This window comes from Sander lucioperca, chromosome 4 (genome assembly GCF_008315115.2).
Source record: "Sander lucioperca isolate FBNREF2018 chromosome 4, SLUC_FBN_1.2, whole genome shotgun sequence".
NCBI classification, from domain to species: Eukaryota; Metazoa; Chordata; class Actinopteri; order Perciformes; family Percidae; genus Sander; species Sander lucioperca.
Genome location: NC_050176.1, coordinates 7,271,599 through 7,297,902, shown reverse-complemented (window position 1 = coordinate 7,297,902; position 26,304 = coordinate 7,271,599). Strand labels below are relative to the sequence as shown.

Below are 26,304 nucleotides of genomic sequence, written 5' to 3'. Positions count from 1 at the left end.
AACAGTAGTGACCCACCACTTCAACTTCCATTACATGCACGGCCTCCACATTTCCAGCCTTAATTCAAACCATTTGTGTGCCAATTTGAAACTGAAACCGGCTGTGTCCACAGACAGTTTCACCTCCCTAACCCTGTTAGGTTTACCCCAAGATCCATCATCGCACGTGATGGACACCAAAAAGGATGACCAGCTGATAAATTAATTTCTTAAAGTTGAACCTCCATTTGACAGAACACACTTCAAAGAAATGCACATAAATTGAGAAAAGCCTCCACACAAGTTCAGTTTTAGCACGTACAGACTATTGGGTTTGTACTTGCTTGACTCCAAAGACAAGGTCCATGTGAATTATGGGAATGCAGTCCATCAAAGTTATGTGGGGGGAGTACAATGGGTTATTCATGCTATTGCTATCTTAAGCATGTTACCAAAGTTAGCATGTTGGTAAGGCATGGTATGGTGATAGGCTGACATGATGCTTGCACATACTGTATGCTTTTGCACTTTGCATTTCTACAAGCTAGCTATGTTGCATAGCAACTATGGAATCATTGGAAAATTCTGACATTTAAGATTATTTCTTCATTTATTCTTTCAACATATATTTCTACAGTCCTTTCTTCCTACAGTTGCCCATCCTATGATGCTCCAACGCATCGTTGGCATCAGACAGAATAATTGAATCTATCCTTGAACTGGGGAAATACGGGCCCATTCAGGAGCATCACATGACTAGAATACCAATCAAGCTTTTTTAAACAACCTGAGTTTGAGTCTGCAAAGACTGGAAGTGATCAGCACTGTGCTCATAAACAAAACAAAAATCAGGTAAGTCATGCTGCCATCTTAAGATGCCAGCTGAATAAAAACAAAACTTTGTCAGCAGAATAAGAGATGTCATCGGAACTGTTGGGCATGTGTTGACCATAATAGGTTTTTAGCAATTATGAACTTGGGCTGGAAAACATCAATATAATGTGCACAGTTAGTAAAGATCAAATCCAAAATGTTGTCTACCAATGAATAAAAACAAATGCCTATAAAAATGAAAGGAGTTAAGAACAATGAGAACTTATACCACTTTATAGGCTTTCCAGACTGAATGTATTCCCCATCCTATATGGCCAGCCATCATTGAACAGTGAAAGCAATAAACATGAATTCAAGTTACCAGTGTATTACATACAATTAATACAAAAGTGATCGGTTCTGTCATTTTGGATTAATGAAAACACGGATTTACATACACAGAACACAGTGCAGCAATGAGGATAAGTCTGATCATCACCGGGCTTTCCGCCATCACCCCTCTTATGGCCAGGTGCCATCAAACAATGTGTGCATGATGAGCATGAGGGTGCCAGCAGCAGCAGTGTGAGGCTGGGACCACCCTGTCACTGGCACAGCACCTCCAAACCAGCCGCTGTTACACTTCATCACTAGCATCACACTTCATTAGCAAGGACACCCAGGAGGGGGTGACATATTGAGAAGCTAGGAAATGTTTTTTTTTTAAAAAAAAAAAAAAAAAACAGAATAGGTTTAATTGAATGAGATTAATATTGTAGAGAACAGTGATCTACCTACTGGATTCTGGCAGTTACCAGTTTATCTACTGTACCATCTGGTTACAGTGCTGCCCAATAGATGATAACACAGTACATTAAAACCCATACACATTACATAAAGTTATTTTCCGGTTGCAAATACAAATTCTAGTAGTAATTATAACATATTTCACTTACAGGAATTCCCTGAAACAAACCAGTAGATTTCCACAGCTATTATACATCCAAATAAACAATGACTTATACTTAATATTCAGTAAACTTAATGATTATACATTAACATAATGACAATTGTGGGATAGATATATATATATATATATATATATATATATATATATATATATATATATACATATATACACACACACACATATACATATACATATAAATATACATATACATACATATATACACACGCACACACACAGTTTTACTACATCCCTGTTTGCAGGGCCACAACTCCCATCTCCTCTATCAAAGTAAGGGCACTTCCTCTTGTCAACATGCCATTGGCCTGTTATGTGAAAGTCAACACACCTCTAGAGATAACAAGACAAATGACTTCTGACTCTCGTAACAGAAGATCAGTTTGTCAAAATGCCCATTATAATGTTGTCATTGTGTGTTTATCTTAAGTAATAGTGTAGTGACGCTGCAGGAAAATGCTCAGTCATTTAAATATATATATATATAAACCAAAATATCACAGACAATTTCTGATGGCAACCATTACTTGAACATTGCAATGATCTTTAACTTCTACTACCATTTTAAAGCATTCAATAACAATACAAATTAGTTTTATCGATTATGATAGAGTTGTAAACAAAGTAAGACAAATACAGAGAGACTGTGAATTTCTCACAAACTGAACAACTGTGTTGTAATTGAAATAATCTGAGTCTAATAACTCAACATCCCCCGTGGTGAGTGGAGCTTACTGGCAATATGTTGGCTGGCCGACCGACTGACTAAGGAGTTATGGAGGGACTTTGATCTTCATGCCAGACGCTGTTTCACTCATAATGCACTCACACGCATGGAGACACATATGCTCCAATGCAGAGACGCTGACACAAACACACGTGTATACACACTGGTCTATGAGCATCATACAGACGGGCACACCCTAACAGGCATGCAAATGGAGGAAGGCACACACACTTGCACACATACACATAAACTTCCCGGATGTGACATGATTCCGACAAACAGTTGTGTCCTAGACTGAAGAGGAGTCATCCCCACAGCGTTAACCCACAGTGCCGATCAGAGGAAGAAAGAGAGAAGAAAGAAACACAGAGTTATATCACCCATGATAGAGATGTTTTATTGTGGAAAAGAGAGTTCAGGGCCAGATGGTACATATCTGCTAAATATCAGTGGGGATGCAGAACATGATTAACATCAGAGTTGCCTGGAAAATTCTCAGATAAGGTGGGATCAAGTCTGGGTTTGTGGCTGTTGGTGGACTTTACTTTGGATCATGCACTGTGCATGAGTGTCATTTTGAGAACTCTTTCAATATGGATAAAGTTCAAAGTCCTTATTAGTGGCACTTCTGATAGATAGGTCTATCAGTAGCTCGAAAACAATAAGAACCAGTTTATAGAAAGATAACAAAACAAGCAGGTTAAATTAGCAAAATCCAAGTGTTACGGTGTCTGTCATTTAGTCATGGCAATATAGTTTTATGGAGGTATCAAACTGTTATTACAGAAGCCTCACAAGATTGCAACATTTGCAGCTGACAGAAGCATGTGATATAAGTTTAAGTAAAGAAATTTTTTAAATAACTTTTCCTTTTGTGGCAAAGCAGGTTATCAGTGACAATTATTATAATATTGCAAGTGTGTGAGTGAGAAATACAGAGTGGTGAGAAATGGGAGGAAGTGCATCATTTGGTGATTAGAGGAACAGGGTGCTGTCAGGTGCACAATGCACAGAGGGAGTGGCAGGAGATCCAAGCAATCCACTGGCCAGTGACACTCTCCTTCCACTGCCAAATAAGGTGAGTGGTGAGTCCCTAAAATACAACAGGTGCAGGACAGGGGCAAACTGCCCTGAGCCTCAGGACAATGGTTCTTTCTTAACACAATGTGTTGGATAGAACCCAGAGACAATCAAGGATAAATACAAACCCAAGCCCCTACTACTAAGGGCTTTACATTATACATACAACCTGATCTAGACATACTGTGCTTGAATACACTGATGACAATAACACATATGTGAATCTGAAATTGACAAAGACAGAGGTGGGAACAGTTGGCATACCAGGGTGGCATACGAGATGCATACATAATGCAACATAATTGCTAAAAATCTTAGTGAGTATGTGGTGGATTTAGGGTAATTGCACTGTACTCATAGAGGCCAGAATAAATGTTTGGCCAACTGTGCGGCTGAAACAGCTTCCCATCCTGAGAGGAAACAGCCTCCCACATAGCTTGTGGACAGCTAGGAGTGATGCAGGGCACTAAGCAAACAGCAACAGTATGACACAACAATACCACATGCTCCACTGTGGGCTACATTCACTAAAAAACATGGCTGGATGCACTGACAGTTAGACACAGAGTAAAACCACATGCGTACGCAGAGTTGCACACACACAACGTGAACATGTAAGTGTAGTCTTAGTAGCTGCACTCTCTCTCACACACAGACACACAAGACCCATGAATGAATGACACGCACAGTACATCATCATCGCACTGTAGCTATGAAGCCTGACAGTGCACTACAAGCTGCAGCCATTAAAACAGCTGCACCTACAGCTGTTGTGTAATTACCCAGCTCCTCCGGCTGATGAGCGAAAAGGAGGAGGTGCTGATTACTGGAGGAGAAGAAGAAACCTCCTCAGAGGAATTAAACAAATTAACAAATCTTGTGTGAGATCCTGTGACTCCCACCTCATCCGCCCTAAACTTGGATCATTCCACCACCATAACACATCTATCCCACGGAAGAGAACACACACAGCCGTTAATCATACCAGTTGGTAGGTGTAAACACCAATTTTTTCACTGAGGACCATGACTCGTGTGCTGCAACTGCCTCTACTGCCCACTAGTGGGCTCATGTGTGGGCTGCATGAGGGAGAAGACACAGATGGCTCTTGATTTTAACTTGTAATTTATCCCCTTTTTAATTCAATATAAAAGTTCATGAAAGTAAATGAGTTAAATGCTTAACTACAACAATGTATTGTTTTTTAATTAATGCTGAAAATGTGAAGTGTGTACTGACCACAGGACTCACTTTTGCAGTAATTCAGAAATTCTATGGAAAGCTTACATAGTGCAGATACAGAGTGCAGGTACAGTTTTACAACATCTGAAATACTTCTTTTAGGTGATAATTAAATCCCTTATACAGGCGTTATCAACGGTGCAGACCAAAATGCCCCTGGATGTAACCAACCAATCACAACCAATCAAAGCAAACTTGTGCTGTAGTGCTGAGTGACACATGCATGTTGGGGCGGTGCTTGTTCTGTTTTCAGTAAGGAAAAAAAAGATGGCCGGGTAACAAACTTTCTCAAATTACAGCTAAAACAGTACACTAAAATATGTCTCTGAAACATTTGAGGCAATAGGGAAATAGACAGCACAGTAACAGAATTTTGATTTTATTTATATTATTTGATCTGCACTGCCTAGTTTGACAGTTTGATCTCAGTTTCCTGAGCCTGGGGCATTGTGATGGACAGACCTACAGGACGGTCATCGTCTTAAACCCGCCCCATATTAGATAAACAGTTGTGATTGGTCCGCCCCGGGCCTGGTCGAATGGAAATCTGTCTGAACGTGAGGGGAGCCAGACATATCTGCCAGAGCAAATGAAACATGAGCTCGCAGATTGATTTAATTAAAAAAAATGATGTTAAAAAAAAACTAGATTGGTCCATACGTAATTCCTAAAAATATATATGTTATATTTCCTTTGTGTGTATGTTTATCCTCTTTAGTCTGGACAGTGCAGGTCTATGCCCACACTAAAACACTTACAGCCTGTCTCGATTGTGTAACAATAGCACAAAACGGGAGGGTGGTATTAAGCCAAGAGTGAAACAGATGAGAATGATTAGATAATAGATCAAAGGCCTTTTTTTAGGGGCCCATCTTGTTCAAGGGGCACAGATCTGTGCAGTGACCATAACAAATCAAAACGAAGTGAATATTTTCCACAAAAAAGAGGCCAATAAAGGGCCTCTTATTCAAATTGTGAGGCAAACCTAGGTTTTAAAGTGAGTTTTTCATCTTTTGTCTAAGGGGGGGGATTCTAAGGATTCTCCTCCTTAGCTTAGCCTGTAGATTGCGTCTGATAGCACACATGCAGGGTTATCAGATAACAGATGAATTAGAAGGGGCACAAAGCATTCTCCACTTGAAAGGTTTTGTTCTAGAAAGGTGGCATATTAGTGACATGTTTTGTAAAAATAGTTTCTAATGGGACAGATATGTATAGTATCACTTAAAGGTTAGGTGACAGCTATCACTTAAATTTCCTCAAATACCTCAATTACCTCTCCAATGCAACACCAATACATCTGGTATGTCTACAGTTACAGTTACTAAACTAACTAATACTAAATACATAAAAGTTGAGTGAACAGTTTTCACAAAAGATGTCCCAACACAACAAAAGCTCCTGAAAACTGTATAGCGCTTATGTAACACAAAAATGCATGTATGTGGGTAAACACAGAATGCACAAGCTGTCGATTGGAATCTTTCTCCTCCCACTACCTACTACAGGGTCCCCCTGTGTGTGACAATTTTAATTTGCTGCCTTGTGTGAAGCACATTGTTAGCTGGGTTTTGAAAAGGGCTTTATAAATAAATTTTAATATAGTTTTTAAAAAATCACCCTCTTAAAACATTTGAAATGGTATTGACTTCTTCCTTTGTCCATTCCTTTCTCTGCAATGGCTATAATAATAATAATAATAATAATAATAATAATAATTAAGTTCCTCATGAGTGAGTTCAATTGGCCAAGTTCTTCATTGAAAGAACAATCTCACTTACTTTTTCAGTTTCATCCTTTCTTATACTGTCCTTCCAAGTCTCTCGACCTTTGTTTTTCCTCCCTCACCCTCCTCTCATCTCGCCCCTCAGTCTCCTTGCCTCGCTGTCTTTGCACAGTGCATCTGTAAGATTAGCCCACCCTGCTCTCTACCGAACTCTGTGTGTTTGTACGTGTGTGTGTGTGTGAGGTCCTGCTCTGACGTCTACCTTGAACTCCATCCCATCACAGGTTGGCCATTGGCCTCTGAGCTCCTCCAGCAGATATAAATATGGCCTGTGTGCCAGTCACAACGTGACAACATGTGCTGGACATGTGGTGTAGACTTTCAGTACAAACACAGTGATCTCACACTCAGAGAAGGCACTTACACTCTTAAACATACGCACTCATCTGTGTGCACGCACACACAGATTGCTAAATAACAGATGTATATATGTGCACTTGCACACACAAACACATAAAAATGCCCAGCAGATGAAGGTGCAATCTTTCCCTTGTGCTTAAATGGGAACCACGTGCTGGCTTTGGGTTGAGGCAGACTCGGTAAAGTAAGTCCTTCCACTCATTATGTGGGATGACCCATGCTGACCCAAGTCTGAGGGGAACGCGAGGCAGCTCTCTGCTAGTCGGCCCTTTGAACATGGCCTCCAAACCGGAGCGGTTAGCAATTAAATAAACAGAGGAGGAGATTTGTTCCCGCTGTCACTTGCGTTAGCCAAAAGGAACCTGCTGGGCCAAGCCTGAGTCAGTCTAAGGTACCATTAAATGGCAGGGAATCCTTCGCCCAGAGCCAAAGGAACAGGCAGCTGAAATTGCAGACCTTCCCAACCACCAATACCACCAACACATACGGCTAATGTGCTTTCCCTGGACAATATGCCCGCAAAGGCTCTCCAGGGAAAAATTACAGCAAAGCAACATCAGTTTGCCGTTAAATAGTACACATACCACACGCACTAGGCAATTCTCCCCAAAAAACAAACCAAAAAAAACATAGCAGTCAAATCATAACATCCTGATACTTCATATTCTTCATATGATTGATGTATTACCACAGATAATGTCACACAATGATGGCCAATGGTAAAGTTTTTTTTCCTTTATGTCTTTTACAGTAATACTGTAGGATATGAGGAGAGTAGCAATACTGTAGTCCTAGTAGTAACAGTGCAGCAGTAATGCAATCAAACAAGTTACCCAAAAGCATGCTTTTACGGACTACATCTTTATGGAACATCAAGGGTGCACACTAGCTTGATTGTGATACACCGAGAGGTGATGCTGAACCAAATGCCATCGACAGCTAACAGGGTTAACCAGCTGTTCTTGCATTATGCTGCTTTAGGCATGAATATGTAAAACTATGTCATATGTCAGAATTTCTAAACCTTTCGATGATAAACAATATCGTGACATTTACACATGTTCTCTTAACTGGCTTTTACGGATTTTTCTTATCAAAACTTGATAAATAAGTAAAGATTCATAGAGCAGTTCTTTCTTTAATTTCACATTATTAAATTAATAAAGCACTATAAGCTACAGCAACAAATGACCAGAACATGGAGCACATGTATAAACGTCTGTAAGTTATTTCTTTTTGTTTCATAACTCAAAAACTGGTTTATTGTAATGTTCATAAATATCTTGGTGGTCTGCAGTGCCTGAGTGTACTGGCTTCCTTTGATCTATGCTTAAAAGTAAACAAACAACCTAATAAAAGTCAATATAAAGCATTTAAGTTACTGCAATATTAACAATAATGGTTTATTTAGTATTACCAATAAATATAAATATATATATATATATATATATATATATATATATATATATATATATATATATATACGGTATATATATATACGGTATATATATATTGTAAATATTTGCTACTTCACCCAATCCAAGTGTCTCGTAAAGTAGGAGTAGCTGAATTAAGTGATATTCAACATCTTTGTGTGGTACAAGAATTGAGGTTGACTGAAGCAAAGTAAAAAATTGAGTAAACCCGGTATTGGCGAAGTAAAAATCCCCCTCCAATTTGTTCAGTACAGTGAGGCTGCATCCCTACTCAGCATCCTGGAGTGAAGGAATACAGTGTCCACAGTGGCATGTCAGACTTCCACCATAGCAAAAAGAGCAGACACCCTCCATTAATTAACTAAAAAAAAAACATAAAATATGAAAAACCAACAGCCGAATGAATTGTAGGATTAAGTAATGAACTTTAAGTAATAGTAAGTAAAAGGGTCAAATGTTATTGAACCTAAGCTGTCCGTGACAACTGAAATCATCCATCATGACCTAGTCCAATAGCTGTAGATGGTTAATATACAATAATGTAATAGATTATTCAAATTGCAGAATACATGGTCAGAGTATTAGCATCACAGTAAAACCCATAATACCAGCTAAATCCCCTCTAATGTCCACTAAGACAGTATTAAAAAGACGGCTTACTCAAAGACATGGTAATGAGACCAACTCTTAAAGAACACACACAGCCCAATAAGTGTTTGTTTCCAAGTGTTGTGTCATCCTCTGCTTTAAAGATGTTGGTGGGAAAGAACCGGTGAAATCATAGCTCCCTAGATTCTTTTTTTTTTTTTCTTCCTTATTAGCGTGTGCGTTTTCAGGGATAATGCACAATTGAGAGTTTGTGGAAAAGCTTGCGACTGCCAGCGTGATGGCTGTGCGTGTTGTGAAGGATGGATGGAGAAGGGAGTGGAAGGGGAAACGACCTCGCCCCGTCTCAACAACGGCCTGTTGGTGGACATCTGGATGTGATCCGTGTCTGCAGATGAGCTGAGCAGAACCGGCCACACCTCATTCCTGCATCATACCGTATATCGGGCTTCTCTAGGTGCCTCTCTCCATTTTATACGGAATGACTGTGGTGTATGAATAAGAGAGAGAGGTAAGACCGTAAGACAATCTCCTACTCCACAAAGTTGTTTGCCATGCCCTTGTCTGCCACACCACACATTCTCCAGCTGAAGCTGATGACTTTATCCAAAATCAATCTCAAAGCTATCATTTGTCCAATTTAATTGCTGAAAAAAAAAAAATGTCAGCAAGATAAACTGCATTCTAAATTGTTTGTTAGAGGAGTGTGTTGGCACCAATGTTGTTTCTCCCTCGCCATTTTAAGCTAAAAACATCCCAAAGAAACATCAGCTCCCACAAACATGCCGAATAAGGATAATTTGATCCACAGAGCTGTGGGGTGGATAAGTCTTAATGTGCTAGAATATCCCTTACACAACAGTACAGAGAAACATCCAGAAATGAGTCATCGTGGTCCATGAAATCGTTATAAACTTTGGTGCATTATTCTCAAATGCAACGACAAGGACTGCATTCCAATGTGCTCTATACCTTCTGCATATTTTCAACACACCATGCTTTAATCTGCCATCTATTGGGTGACAAATAACTAGGATTAAAAAAAAATCTCAGATCTCAAGGTGTCATCACCTGCTTTTTAAGATGCTGTTAATGGTGCCATTTAATAAATTGTACGAAAATGTTTTTTGTTGGAGGAGTCCTTACTTTTTCTCTGCTTTTCAACAAGTTTTGCATCAATAGTATGAATACAGAAGTTGTTTGCGCACAAAACTATGTAATGTCTACTGTTACTCTGCCCAATTCTCAGACTGTTGCCAAATCAGGCCTGAAAGTCGTACCGGTATCTACACCATCACTCTCCTCTACTAGTGCAACACATCAGTTGTCTTGTCTTGTAATCTGAGAATTTCTGCTACCAGCTTTTTAATGTGGGGCCTTTCCTGCTAACAACTGTCACCAGCACACATTTGTTGCAAATGGATTCAATCCAATCCAATCCACTTTATTTATATAGCACGATTTTAACAAAAAGGTTTCCAAAGTGCTGCACAAAAAGATAAAACAGAAATAAGTAGAATAAATAAAAAAGCTGGTCAGCTGACCTGAGAGATCGGCTGGGAGTGTAGGCGTGCAGCCCGACGCATATCAAAAATGGGTCCCAATGCTTATAACATATGTGGTTACCTTAATAATTAATGCCAGGTATGAATATTTTCTCTCCAATGTCACTGAATAGCATTTCTTTTCAATAAGAAGAAAATAAGCTACTGGCACTGAGCCACACTCAGAAACCACATAAAGAAACATTGGTAACACTTTACTTGAAGGTATCTACATAAGAGTGACATGACACTGTCATGAACACATGACACTGTCATGACACAGTCATGACACATGAACCCTAACTCTAACCCTAACGGCTCTGACACACCAACTCGATTATCGTCCGTCGGACAGTCTGGCGAGGTCAGTGACTCGAGTCTGTTCGGAGTGTTCAAGCCGTCGTAAGTCGGAGGAGCCGTTGGCCTTCATTTGGGCCGATTTGACATGTTGAATTGGAAGGCGGGCAATCGGATTCAATGGCCAATCTGATTGGTAGAGCGCTAACCCGGAAATGACGAGCGGGATGAGCCTGACTAACGCCTCTCAAAATCTGATGAAAATCTTTTAAACAGACCTTTGTCGATCTGAAATGAAGACAGATTCAGCAACTGCATGGCCTATTTCTCGCTTAAAATGTTTTCAGAAACACGTTTCAGTGAACTATCTTTGTAAAATATGAGATCGTATTCTGAACGAAACCGCCATTATGCTCGGTTGTAAAATCCGGGAGCAGCCAGACCCACGTGACGCGTTCGTCCAATCAGCTGCCGGTTTTCATTTTTTGGGCGACAATACAGATTAGCGCCACCTGCTGTTATGGAGACGTATTACGTCTCGCACACACGCAGAACACACGCTCAAGTCAGCGTCGCTTCGGTGTGTTCTGAGGCACTTTTTTGACCAACTCGGGGAGGCAGTCAGTCCGACTGCCTTTTCTGCCGAAGGTCGGCCATCGGGATGGTGTGTCAGAGCCTTAACCCTAACTTGTCATGAAAAAATTGAATGACACTTACTAAAAGAAGCATTATGTCATACACATTCAAGACTTGTTTATAATGTTTATGACACGTTCATGACAGTGTCATGTCACTCTTATGTAGATACCTTAAAGTAAAGTGTAACCGAAACATTCAGACAATCTTTTAATGTATGGATTTTTTCATTCAATTCACAACACAGTCCAAATTACTTCTAAAGACGTTCACATTCAGACCAATCACTGATTTTGGTGCCATTACATGAAGAAATTATGCACAATGGAACACTTTTCTGACCTCCATCTGAAACTCTGAAGAAAAGACACACAAAAAAAAACAGGGGCATGAAAACACTTAAAGGTACAACAGGTTGCATTTTAAGACGAAGTGAAGAAAACCAAAGCTTAATGCCATGCTTTCTGAGTGATAAAAGGGGGCATCAATCCACTGAGAGAAACAAAAGAAGGCGTGATTGATGAAATGTCTCAAGATGTTTTTCTTCAGCGTCCAAAAATGTTAATTTCCTTGCTGCGCCTAAACTGGATTATTCATCACTTGGCTGTGGTTGATGTGACCCAAGTCCCTCATGTCATTGTTAGTCCCCTCTTCTTCACAACTCTATCAGTGTGACACCAACCGGCCTAAGACAGAGATGGATGCTGGGATGGATAGATAGAGAAATAAGGACACAAGGACTCATGATTGATTGTACCCTGGTTAGGATGCGTGGCACAGCAGGCCTGGCCTGGTGACTTGCGGTGCATCTTCATTTGGCCATCTTTTGTCATTCCATCACACATCCACTGCCATCGATGTCTTTAGGGAATCTTACACCCTCTAAAAACAGCTTCACCTTTAACGAGTATAAATATAAAGTGGTTTAATCTACGAGATTACCATACTGGAGTAAGGTTAAGTAAAATATAAAATAATCTGGTTAAAACTCGCTTTTTTTACACTTTTGTCTGCGCCTGCTCTACCAACTGAGCTAACCCGGCCACGCTTTTTCACACATTACTTGAAACCTGAAATCCACAAGCTGTTTTATCTGGCAACATCCTAGAAGTACTTAAAAAATATTTTCTGTGTGCGTCACAAATTAGAAACTTAATCTACTGTTCTTATTTCCCTGCTCAGAAAATCAACTGATGGTTTTAGAATATTGATATTAGTGGATATGTCCCAGAAAGTGGCAAAATATGGGCTTTGAGATAAGACAATTGAGGGGAATAAAAATATGCCCTACACAACAGGGTTCTACAGAATAGGATGGACAGACTTGAGTCGCAGTTTGAACCCTGTCCTTGGCGTGATAGATGAAAAAGACGACACCAAAAATTAAAGGGACAGCATATAGCTATACAGCTTTATATTTATAGTACCACCAGTATATAGCCGTATTTGAAAGATGTGCATGTTTCCTTTTTATACCCCTTAATTAAAAAAACAAAAAAACAGAGATAGAATAAAACAATATGCAAATAATCCTTATTTATAGCCTTACATACATATCTAAATTGTAGGATTAAGGCAACAAACATCACCAGTTATTCTCAGAGGCATGTCGAGAGCAGCCTAAAGTCTATAAAAAAGGAGACTAAATAATATTACAGTGAGTTTGTTATCCCTCCATCATTCATAGTTCTCAATAATTCCCAAAGTCAAACACCAGTCAGCCAATCTGGTGGTCACACAAAATGATGCCCTCTTTCGCGGCCCATTGCAAGCTTGACGTTCCTCTGATGACAACGGTCTTTTGAACATCACATCAGGAGTCTCTGCATATCCATGCCGTCTGGAAAACACTACTCAGTACTACCAGCCTCACTTTCAAACGGAGCAAATCAAACAAACAATAAATCAATCGACAACACGACCTACACTGACTTTCTGCCGAGTGCCATCATTAGCATGGTTTATTTGCTCACTGAGCTGTTTCGAAAAAGCAGAAGCAAACAGCGGCCTGTGTTCTCTGGGGCAGCTGCTGACGTCACCGTGCTGCAGCAGTAAGTGCCTCTCTCCTCTCGCTCTACTGTTTATTTGGAAGTCATTAGCTGTCCAACTTGGACCCTATACATGCTCTGCTGACACAAAATCAAATCAGTGACCTAATTATTAGCAAGAAGTCCATCATAGGAGCAAAGCCTATTCTGTTTCTTTAGCGGCTGGCTTACTAACAGAGAGGACACTTGGAAAGTAACTTTTACCTTCAGAATAATCAGGCTGGGTGACAGCTTTAAAAGCACTCCCATTACCAAAAGGTCACAAACTGAGTAACTGCAACAGCCTTGTGTTCTGTTTAAGGGGTCCATGAATGACGGTAAATCCCAAATGGGAAGTGCAAAGTAATGTTAACAACTCTGGCTTATTAAAGTATCCGCTTTTGCTCTCTATTTCTTTCGACAGAAGGCTTTTTTTCACAGAGATTCCGCAAATCAGCCGTAAAGAAGATCCACCATATATATATATATATATATATATATATATATTTCATTTTTGTCAATGACCATAACTGTAGTGGGATATATGGTTAGGTATTTACAGGGTTTTGTGTACTTATGTTAGGCCTGCAAGTTCCCTCCATGCTAAATCACTGTGGATAATAGCGAAAGGTAAGTGAGTGAGTGAATGGCAAAGTTTGCCTCGAAGTAAAGGTTTGTTACTAGACAACACAAGATTGAACCTGGACCAAGCAGCTACGGTGTCATGCAAAAAAAAGACATCCACTTTTTCCTATCTCTAAGAGTCAGACAAAACGAGAGAGCACATGTGGTCAGACCTGTTGCAGTCAGTGCCTAAGAGAAAATATCTCTTGCATCCATCTTAAATTTGTTCCAGAAGGTCTCAATCCAAATGAGGGTCTGTTTTTCTCCAGTCCCGGGATACACTGTACACTTTGTGGCTATTACTGTGTTCTCAGTAAAGATAGGAGTTGCAATACCGAGCGGCCCAAAGAATTATTATCAAAGAGAGTGGAAAAAAACTGGGACAGGACATGGAAAGGCCATGGTTGCGATAGTTAATGTGAGAACACATCTGCTAGAGCTGTCAGGGGTCTCAGGTCTACTCAAAATTAGGTCTGGATGTGGAGACACATACACAGAACAAACGGCAGGGACTTGATTCATTTGAATGGTTTATGTGTGGTGAACTCTGAGGAGTAGATTTAGTTAAGCTGGAAACTCCCGTTGAACTGACATGCTGAGAGGTGGTGGAAAATACATTAACTCATCATTCATTTATTCACATGGTTTAGCCTAAGTATATACTGTGCTACCTGCACACTGGTCACTTCATATTTAATATCTAATATATTTTTTATTTTATTATGTGATATAAACTATGTATGTAGGTTGTAAATTGTATTCTACACTTGTATATACATGTACTGTACATCCTTCTTCATTCATCTAAGTATATTTTTCAGTAGTTGTTCTGGCATATTTTATCTTATTTCATCTTATTTTTTTTATCTTATTTATTATTTCTAGTATATTTCTTGTATTTTTGGTTTGTGTGTGAGTGAGTATGTGTGTATGTTCTTGGTGACTTGCTGCTTGTAACAGAGTAATTTTCCAATTTGGGATTGGGATTAACTAGTCACTAGTCAAATCCAATCGAGCAGAAAAATCGGACAACCTCAAACGCTTGCCGCCCTTTTTAAAAGCCGCATTTTTAACAAGCTAGCCACTGTCTGTCACACTGACACTGACTGATGTCGTCGTTCCAGGCCACAATCTGAGAAATATCAACAGTAATAAAGTTAAATTAATGTTGATATTTCTCGTTGGTAAGGGAGACTACTGCTGATGCCAGCCATTTCAGTTGCTATGCATCAGACTATTTTCTGCAAGATTTAATTTGGAAATGAAATATACTATCTTTAGTAACATGTTAAGTCATGTTAAAAATATGAAAAAAGAAACTTGATGACAGCACATCATTTAACTAAGGATTGCATTTCTATTTTTGTAATGACTGGCAAGTAAGATTGGAAAATCTTAAATATGCAATGGATTAATGTTATAACCCATAAAGCAGACTGAAATTGAGGTAGTCGGTCTGCTTACTTGTTTCTACATTTCAGTCTGTGTTGATCCAGTTGAGACTGAGAGGGGAGTAGCTGAGGGCTTTGGGTTCATCTCTAAACCTCTGAAAAGGGTCGTCTTCATTGCTGACCTCAGCCGGATTTGTTTCCTGAAAAGGAAATGACTGCAACTTCCACTGCACTTGGGTCATGAGCTAGACTTGAAGAGCCAAACTACAAAGAGCTTAATCTATTTATAGGAAAACACTGCTACAGTACAGTAATCAGGGGGAAAATGAACCCTACAAGACAGAAAGACAGTCGGACGCCAAGGTTACACGCCAACTGTCAAGATCAACAAGGAGCCATGCCATTCCCCTGCTTCATAAGTTAAATCTGTTTTCCTTGCCTCTCCGAAAACATTAAACTATCCCTTTGCTTTTTACATCCTCGATTTTGACATTTAATACAAGTAAGAAATGCAGCATGTGCAAAGCTGCCTCATGCAATAATAATAAAAAACTCGTTTAAGTACAAGTCTAGTAGGAAAACAGTAATTTTCATTTTTTGAATGCAGAAAACATTAATTCATTGAGACTTAATGTCTTGTATTAGGATATAGGGAAAAACAGTACTCGGACAGGCCACACATTAACCGTAGTTAGAATCTATGCAGAGTTAATGCTATAATAACAAGGATGTAAAACTTAAGAATACAAAAGCTACGTTCCTCGCATACTCAAATAACTACCAAAGAGAGCTGATGTGAGGGCTGGGTCTTTAGAGTGGGATAGCCTGAAGGCATACAACGTACAAGTCACTACATTCTCTTCATAAACAAAAACAACTTGAATAATATCACAAAAAAATTATTTAGCAATAAATACAACTGCCATAGCAACAGTACTACCGACACGATAACTTGGTATGCCCCTTAGGAATTGGGGGGGGGGGGGGGACTTTTCAGTTTCTAATTGCCATTTTCTTATTTGGGGATTTGTAAATTGCCGTAGTGATTCCAGAATGCAGAGCTGAAACAACACGCACAAGACTGAAAGCAAAAACAAACAAGGAGGATGATCATACTGTTTGACTGACACCATGCAGAGTTAAACACTAACAAAGAAGAAGAAAGGAAGCAACATGTTGGTTTGCCTGCAACGGACTCTGAAAAACATGACTGCCGGGTAAATTACTTCTATTTAGGGGAGTCACTATCGAGGTCTGTACATTCTGCACATGCTTGCAGCATTCTGGCAGAAATAAATGTACAAGCACATTTTTGAGTATGGACTCTCCTTTTTTTAAACTTGTGAGTTACTCAAAGAACCCTAAATGAGGCATAGGGAACTTGAGGACTCCACCAGCAGTCACTAGGTCTACATCTACATGTATGATATATCCCTATTCACCATCCTGTGAAACACTAAGGAACCAAGACATCTCCCATAACTCAGCATGAGAGGATACAGAAGAGATTGAGGAAATGGGAAAATAAAGGACTGTTGAAAAGAGGCAAAGGAGAACAGGGAGGGAGATGAGAGATGGAGAGGCAGCAAAGGTCCCACAAAAAGAAAGAAACACAGGGAGGTAAAGAAAAGCTGTGGGAGGCCAGAGCCCTGTAGGCCCTGTGAATCATTGCCTGGTGTTAGCAGGCCTTATGAACCTGAAGCTTGGCCGTAAATTGTGGAGAGACTGTGAGGAGCTCGGACAGGTCCGTAAGGAAATACCATGTCTACACTTTATGAACCGTCTGCATGAACACAGGGACCAGGTGCACCATGAATATCTTTTGAAATAAACAGTAGGCAGTGTATATATCTAAGTATTATTATATCAAATTATCATAATAATAATACCAAGATATGCCCTACTATAAAACATTAAAAAGCTGCTGAAATGGAAATGTGTGCTGGCTTCTACAAATGAGTAGGATTTGGATTTCACCACATGGAGCCGATTACAGTACCCACAGGTGGCATAGATATTTTGGGCCATTACAGAAATACAGACTTGAGTTCCCATCAAATTTATATTTAAGTCATGTGGGGTCTAAACACAGGAGTAGTGACAAGCCATTGTTTCCATGGCCAAAATCATTTGCCTTCTCGCTTACTTGAAGTGGAACTGGTGTAATTCTCAGTTACAGCTCTCCCATCAGCCATTCAGGTTCATATTATTGGAAACACTGACATCAAGCTGAAAGAACGAGAAGAAAAACACGCCAGTCGGAGCATTAGAGCAATGATCCATCTAGTTCAATACGGTAACAGGAGAGCAGGCTAAAACAATCAGCTTTCCTCTCTTCCATTCTCTCATCGGTGTCAACCAAACATCTGCCATTCCTTCCCAGCAGAAAGGAATATTGTTTGTTTCCGTGCCGATATCACTCAGTTATACAACCTCTGGACTTGTTTTGGTACAACTGCTCAGACAGGATATTACAGGATAGAACAACGCCTTCTTTTCCCAACTGGAAGCTGGTCATCGGGGTAGACACAGACCATAACTGCCTGTACTTTAGGCGTGTGAGACAACTGTAGATGAACAGTCTAACAATTCCTCGGTTGAGATTTAAGCTTTATCACCTGTAGTTTGGGAACTGTGAAGTTCCTTTCCCTGATTGTCAGAAAACGAAAAGAAGCTGACAGACTAAGGCACGATTCGGGCTCGCTGTCAGTGTTAACATCAGAGATAGCCCTCACGATTAAATAAAAAAACGATAGGAATACATGTGTACATCCTCTTTGTAAGGCAACACTCTCAGACTTTGGCTTATTAACTGCTATAGTCTTCTGAGAGCGATGCATTAAAAGATCTAATTGTTTACCGGATGACAGATGATCATTCCAAAGTCTTATGTGTCATGTACCGCCTGTCTGAGCATAAAAACATTCTGGAGCAATGCACTCCGTTCTGTATCGCACGCTCTACTTGTGATGGAAGCTATTTATGGACTGATGAGAGGAACTTAGCCAGAAATAACTCAAAAGCACCATTATCTCTGGGCAGATCTGATTTCAGAACACAAAACTTTTACAGTTTTTTTCAGTGCATTTAAGCTGCATGAATATTCTCTGCGGGATGTATGCCAAAGGTTAAGCTGGTGGACACGGTCGTGACCTGAATGTGAGGTCAGCTGCTCTGACAATGGTAGTGTGAGGGTGTGTGTGTGCTTGATACTAACTATGTCAGTGTTGCGGTGGTGTGAGGGAGTATCACTGTCCAGCAAGTTACGTGAGGAAAGTCGTTCCATTGCAGAACAAGAATGTCTGATTGCTTTCACACAGCAGAGTGTAACGTGTCTGGAATTTCTTTTGACGAATATGTACGGACGCACATGCAAAGTAAACTTTACCATTCTGTTCTTCCAGCTCATTGCCAATCTCCTTGCCCATTATCTTCTGTCTGCTGATGACAGCCGCTAGTGCATCCAAGCCTGCATCCTGGGCTGTGAAGAGAGAGGAAAGAAAACTAAAACTTGTATACACTTGAACACGAGACAAAGAAAGAGACAAACAGTAAGAGCATGAAGATTATGCAATGCCAGACAACAATACAGAGAAAAGGACACAAGAAAAATTCATATTGCAAAAAATAAAATCAATGCGATGTCAAATTTAGCAGTGGGGTAGGACAAACAATAAAGCAACGGTGCAGTTCCATTTAAAAATGCCAATTGTAAGAAGGGAACAATTACAGTATACTGCACTTGTAATATAATGAGGCAACTATTTAGGAAATAGGAATGACAGGCTGTTGGGGTCCAGCTCAGCTCACAGTGCCACATGTGAGTCATTCAGTACTTTACCCCACTCAGCCATACTCCTGTTATTATAACTGCACCAGGCCAAGGTGGAGAGCAAAAACAGTGAAACTGAAAGAAAAAAAAAAGAAAGAGAGAAAAGAAAAGACTTGGCCTCTGTAGGTTTCCAAGTTTGACACACTCTCTACCACAGGAATTTTTTATGACCGCAGGTTCAGGCGCTCACCATTACCCAACTCCAACAGAAATCCCACAGGGGACTAGAAATGTGGTTTGGTTTCACTGTCTTAAGAGGAATCTGTGATCCCACATTGACAATAACCATAGCCATAATGGAGACATAGCAATGAAGTGTCACTTGGAGCCAGGTGAACTAATGTCTGGGTGTTCAAGTCATGTCAGAGCCATTCAGGAAACAGGAAAAAAGCAGGCGTGGGCTATCAATATGTTTTCTAGATGTGAATTATTATATGTTAGCATAAACCAGCATAGCCAATACTAGCTTTATTACAAATCACGTTGTGTCTAGAACAGAGATCTTCAACAGGGGGTTCGGGGCCCTAGGGGGTCCTCAGAGTTACTGCAGGGGGGCCACAAAATTCACAAAAAAAGACCAAGAAACAGCTGGAAAAGGTCTGTCGAGGGAGAACTCAAGAAAGCAACAACAACGTGGAAGGAAGCAGAGAAGACCGCCCAACACCGAACCAGTTGGAGGAAATTCATGAATGACCTATGCTCCCCAAAGAGCCAAAGGGTTTAAGGGCCACAAAATTATTGTTCATTTTTTAAAGTTCTTTCAAAAATTAAAATGTCTTAACATAATTCCAACATATTATTAGCAAATATAAATCAGCCTCTTTGTGAAAAAAACAACACATTGATGATAGGCTTACTGGTCTATAGGTAAGGTAGTCACTAAGGTAGCCATCCACAGATACTGTTAATCCTAAGGATTCACTGTGCCACATTTTATGACAACTATTTTAATAGCTTAGTATTCTATGCACTAAAAAGGTATGTATAAAAGGCTTTAGGCCGCCCACACGTTATTGTAGGCAGAGTTTAATATGCAACTTAATTGCATACAATATGTAGTAAGGGGTCCCTGATCCATCTCTCTCTCAGCTAAGGGGTCCTTGGCTTAAAAAAACATTGAAGACAAGTTACATGTGTTTATGACGAGACTGCCATGTTGTATTTGTTGGAGAGGTACAAATAAGGGCAAAAATGAGTTAGAATTATTATCCTAGTGATGCAGGGCATTGTTGCTGCTATGGATGGTACCTATTTATTGTCTTGATGCAAATTTTATCGAAAAGAAACAACAGCATACTTGAAAACGATGTTTGCTTGATCACGCTATGGAACTGGAATGGAATGGTTTTATTCGGGGCGGTTGTAGCAGGGTTGGGGGTTCGATCCCTGGCTCCTCCTGTCTACACGTCAAAGTGTCTACACCATCAGTGTGCGTGCGTGCGTGCGTGCGTGCGTGCGTGCGTGCGTGCGTAACAATGGGTAAATGAGAGGCAAATTGTAAAGCTCTCTGTCCGTTAACACTAGGAAGTAAAGGCGATATACAAGTGCAGTCCATTTACCATTTATTCAATCATGTGTAATTACCTTCAATGACTCGTCGCTGCTGCTGTTTGATCTCTCCAAAGGTCAGCCCTGAGGTCTCCTCTGATTCGTTGATCAGCCAGGGGTTGGCCACAACACCCCCACTCGTTCCTGCCCCTGCTCCCATCAACGTCGACCTGTGAAACACCATCATAATAACAATAATTAGTTTCCAAAATGTTTCTCAGCAGCTCTTCAAGTTAAATTAAAATGTTTTTAAGAGACCATGAAATTACTATTCCTAGCCAAAAGCAGAGCAGCAGCTGTTAAAGTAAGAAAGACAAATCACCATCAGTGCACTACGACTGAAAGTAGATGGCAAAAGTGCCCTTTTTGTCAGTCAATCACTTTTCCAGCACACAAGTCTAAAACACTCATCGCGCATCAGTGACTTTTAGCTATATAAGTAAACACAATATGCCTGCTTGGGATAGGAGTACAATGCACATCTGTTCAACACAACGCAAACACATCTGTACATGGCATGTTCCCTTTTCAGTACTCTACTCTTTTGAACATTTATGACAAGAAAATGCTTAGATCACAGAAAAAAGTATTTACTGTCTTTTAAGTTTTTTGAATGATTGAAAAATACCAGGTTAGCTTGTGCAGTGTGTACACAGTGCACGTTAATCTGTCACAGGACTGTGGACTGCTGGGGAGGTTTCGCTCTGATGAAGTGACAGACCAGAGAGAGCTCTCTGTACTGTACTGTGCTAAACACCACTGTGTGGTTTAAAAGCTATTCTTCAGCTAATAGCTTAAAGCTGTGTTTCAGACCCCCCCTCCCATTTTGCAATGACGGGTTCAGAATCTTTGTTTGAGGCTGGATTTAACCCTGTCTGCTGTGAGTGAGTCGTCTGCTGGTCAAGCCTAGTAAAAGTGACCTTATCCACATGTAGGCATATCGACCTTTGTCCGACCCAATTCTCGAGCCGGGTCGCAAAGCCGAGTCAGTCAACGCAGACTAACCCTGGTTCAACCCTGGTTGAGCCCTCGGTGTGAAAGGGGTATCAGAGACTGAGGAAATAACAATACTATTACTAAACTGTTTTGCTCTGGTTTTGATGTCCAGCTAACAATGACTAATTCAAGTTGCTTTTGAGGTAATTGGTAAGGCACTGTCAGACCATTCACAATGCTAGCTAGCTGAGGCTCATACCATCAGAGGAGTAGGTGAGACGAGGCATTTGGTCTAATTTCTCTGACATGTTTGATTACTATGAGACAGTGTGCCAGCCCTCCACTTCCTTCACGAAAGTGCCCAGTGTGTGAAGATCCAATTAAACAGTCAGTGGAGAGCGCCAAAATCAGTCGGGCACATCTCTTGGCAGCCACAAAGCACTAGACAGCCGCCATCGGGGGCCTGAGCACCTAGGTCCTGACTGAATGACTTGGACAGAGGTGATTTAACTAATGACTAACTATTTCCAGTGCAATCAAATACAAAGGAAAGGTTAGTGAATAATGGTGGAAAGGTGGGTCTGAGGGGTGACAGGGTGAACTGAGCCTTCAAATGTAGGCGCCATGTCCTGCTTTTGCCTAGTCTGAATTGGAGATGCTCAGAATGTATTGTTTCAGGGATAGATTAAAGTCCCCTCTGTTACCTCTATCCCTTTTCTTCTACCCAAAGTTCTCACAAAAAAAGAGCGGCTTAGATTATCCATGCATGGCCAATCCACCCCCTCCTCAAAGACCACACAGTGGGAAGGGGTCCGACCCACAAATCCAAATTACCCACCACATATCACTATTAAAGTTCGGTTTGACTGAGCAAACTAAAAACCATACGACCACATGATTACAGTTTGCCAAGTTAATTTAATAGCAAATGTCATTGGGGATTTCTTTACAGAGCCTTTTATGTAATTGGGTGTGTGGTCTGTAAAAAGATGAAAGCGTGAGCAAAGCACCGCTAAGTAGATCAATCCCAAAAACCAAAGCTTGTGAAAGATATCAGAAAAAGGCAGTCTCATATCAAGGCATCAATAAAAGTGGTTTTCTAATCTGGTTCTACTGATCTGATGAAACAGTGATGTTTGGTTGCTCAAAACTCCTCGCACAAAGTAAACATACCTTACTGCACAGGAACTGTAATATAAATGCTGAGCTTCTACAATGTAAGAACATGGAGGTACCATGTGAAAAACACTAATTTATAAAAACAGGCATGAAAAGCTGGAGGAAGTTAACAACATGGCACCATTTCCTCTTTCTGTCCAAACAAATATCACCTGGGCCAGACTAGATCAAACATTACACAAAGTAATGACTGCCTGCTGCCTATGGCTTTCAAAGCTGTCACATTGACATGACACATCACATGATGAATAGGATATAAACTGTGGCATCCGGCTCTTTGATTAGCTCCACAAGTACTAGAATAAATGCTCAGCGGAGAGTTATAAACTGTAAACTCACCCCTTCCATCCTTGTTCATCAAGACACATACACACACACATTCTTATGAATGAGTGTGTCCATTTCAGGAGGTGCCAAATGTGTGATCAGCAGTGCAAAGCGAGCAAATCTCTTGATGAAAAAGAATTAGCCATGAAGTTAAGCACCCTGTCAAAATGGCAGACAGACAGACTTCCTTCCGAGTGATAGCACAGGGAGAGGTCATGGCACATGGGTCATACCGGATGTACAAAGACTTTCACAGAAAGCTAGTGACCGGTGACATATCATCAAAGCAGAGAACAGAGCCTATGACCTCTCTGTCAAGAACATAGACAAGAGAATGAGGATTCATTATTTTTAATTGGGCGTCCAGCACTAGATATTAAAAAAAAAAATCTCAGAGAGGAAAATCACAAAATGAAAGGCTCCCTGAAGCATCATGGGATGATGCTTGGTTTGTCCCTTCTGACAGTGACAGACAGAGACTCAGGGTGGCGGATATTGCACAATTCTTTTGAGCTACTTAAGCAACAAACTGGCTGTCCCAAATTATTTTTCTAAACAAAAGTGTTCTAAGAAAAGCACAACTAAAGACTTTGTGAGGGTAGACTATTTGAGACAGCAGCATGGCCTTGTAGTGACTAGTGAGAAATCACCCTTTATACGTCAACATTCACCACATTCACTGGTGGTTTCTGTGTACAAGTGATCGAATTCCTACCAGCTACAGGGGGTACAAGGAGGGGGACAAGTAAATTACTACTATGAATTTAGGTGAAGTACCACATTGAATAGAAATATGTTCAGATTCACCCAAACCTTTGAAACTCGGACCTAATGGTCTAATTGTCAAAATGTAGTCCTAGTGGGACACCCCACTCATAAAAGCAAAAAAATGCTTAATAACATTTGCAAATACTGACTGTATCTTAAAATAAAATAGAATAGATAGAACAGATATTTATTGTCAATGTTTTTAACAACGAAACACAGTTTAGCAGCTCTCAATATGACAGTTACATTTTCCCTTTTTAGGATCAAATCATTTGCTTGGATCTTAAATACCTGGAAGGTTCAGGCTCTGCGATGTCTCCCTTGAAGGTGGCATTGAGCTGCTTCTCTCTGGTTAGCAGGTCATCAATAAGGTTCTGCCTCCTATCAGCTTCCGATTGCATTCTGATGACGCCATATTAAGGCCATGCAAAAGGTAAACATCACTTCAGTGATAGTGGACAGATGATACTCCTGACACTTTTATTTGGGTCAGTTTGGATGTGTTCATTAACTAATGAACACAGAAACTTTTTGACTTCTTTAGTAGTTAGGGCAGACTGGTCTTCTAATACATCCATGGGGCAAACCTTTCAAAACACTCTTATGCCCTCTAAAGGAAGACAACTGCTACTGCAAGCAATGGAAACCCTCCAGCCAAAATGTAATCTCAGTCTCATGATTTCTCAACATTCTCAGAAGAAAGGATACAAGCGCCGAGTTGATGATGCTCGCAACAAACCCTCTTTAAGATGGGCAATATTCTGTTTGAGCTTCTGCAGTGATGCCCGTAGTGTCATGTTGATCTGAAAGGACAGAAGACATTCACACCAACTGACGATTAGAGGAACCTGACTATATCAGGAGACATTTGAAGGCAATGCCACTTTATTTGTGAATGTAACACCTTACCTTTGCAGGGTTCCCCCCTGTTCTCTGCTGCCTGTTCCGTTCATGAATGTTTTCTGCTATTTCCTGTGCCAAGCGACAATTGGCATCGTAATTCTGTAACCTAAAGATCAATGATTGGGATAGAGATGTTATGTAATTTGACCTGTAATTACTTCCTCATGACAAACAGTAGTCACAGACAAATCGTTGGTCGTTTTCTATGCTCGAGTTTAATGTTATAAAGCCAATATACCATTGAGTGTCTGTGTCAAAGCTAAATTGACACTGACGGTGTCAAAAGTTTGAGCTGCACCACTAGTATTTAATACAGCGCTTATGTATAGTGTTGTACCGTAGGGTATTTGTTTTATTAAAGTTTAGTTTAGTTTGATAAAACGTCAGATAATTAGCCCAATCTTTAGCTACATTCATCATGTGACATTTTTCCTCTTTCGATTCTGCTAACGTCCCAAACATAAGTCTGAATAGTAACACGAATTCCCTTGTCCTGATCCAGTACCACCATACCACATTTTCCAACACATAAAGAGATTATCTTGTAATGGCTTACTGAAAATGCAAATTATTGTATTAGCTAGGTTAATCTTTATAGGTTAGCTACTGCTTTAGCTAGCAGAGGGTAACGTTACAGAAAGAGTAGCTAGCTAGCTAGCTAGCTAGCTACTTTATCAGGGTTAGTAACGTAATTTGTTGTAGGTAATAATACGGTTGAGACAATTTACTGTAGCCTTTGAACACATTACTTACCACGGATCCTGAGACATTATGATAAAAGTAAGCTATGAAGAGAAAATCCACTTAGTTTGAACCACCCGGCAGTAATAATCACCAGCAAACTATTTCTTGTTTGGGTGTGACGTCACAACGGCAAGCTGCGAGGGACAGTTGAGTCCAAGACCGCAATTTTTCTGAAAAATATAGCCCTATACAAAAAAGCTACTAAAAATTAGATTTTCAAACAGGGATACACATGTAGGTTTGCCACCCATCCCGTATAATACGGGATCGTTCCTTATTGAAAAATAAAATGCACTATCCCTTACTAAATCAATACGGGAAGCTATTTGTCCCGTATTTTCGTGCACACCCGACTCTATTGGACCATACTAGAAATACAGTATATCTATCTGTTCTCAGATAGGATTCTATCCGTTTCCTAGCAGATCTTAGCACTACCAAAATACTAAATCACAAGTAAAAGTCCTGTTTTCGAAATCTTACTGAAGTAAAAGTAGGCCTACTAGTATTGTCAGTAGGTAGTAGTAAGTGTCA

General features: G+C 40.2%; 1 protein-coding gene across 1 annotated transcript in view; it reads right to left on the bottom strand.

The window, feature by feature from the left end:
- Positions 1–25,917, bottom strand: part of stx8 (syntaxin 8) — a 45,520-nt gene extending 19,603 nt beyond the window's left edge. The window contains exons 1-6 of the mRNA XM_031289040.2: positions 25,780–25,917; positions 25,033–25,132; positions 24,832–24,926; positions 24,415–24,525; positions 20,950–21,083; positions 18,922–19,014 (exon numbers count right to left, since the gene is read on the bottom strand). Of these exons, the coding sequence (XP_031144900.1) occupies positions 18,922–19,014; positions 20,950–21,083; positions 24,415–24,525; positions 24,832–24,926; positions 25,033–25,132; positions 25,780–25,796 (550 nt within the window). The 5' untranslated portion in view covers positions 25,797–25,917. The remainder of the gene's footprint in view (positions 1–18,921; positions 19,015–20,949; positions 21,084–24,414; positions 24,526–24,831; positions 24,927–25,032; positions 25,133–25,779) is intronic.
- Between the last annotated feature and the right edge of the window lie 387 nt (positions 25,918–26,304).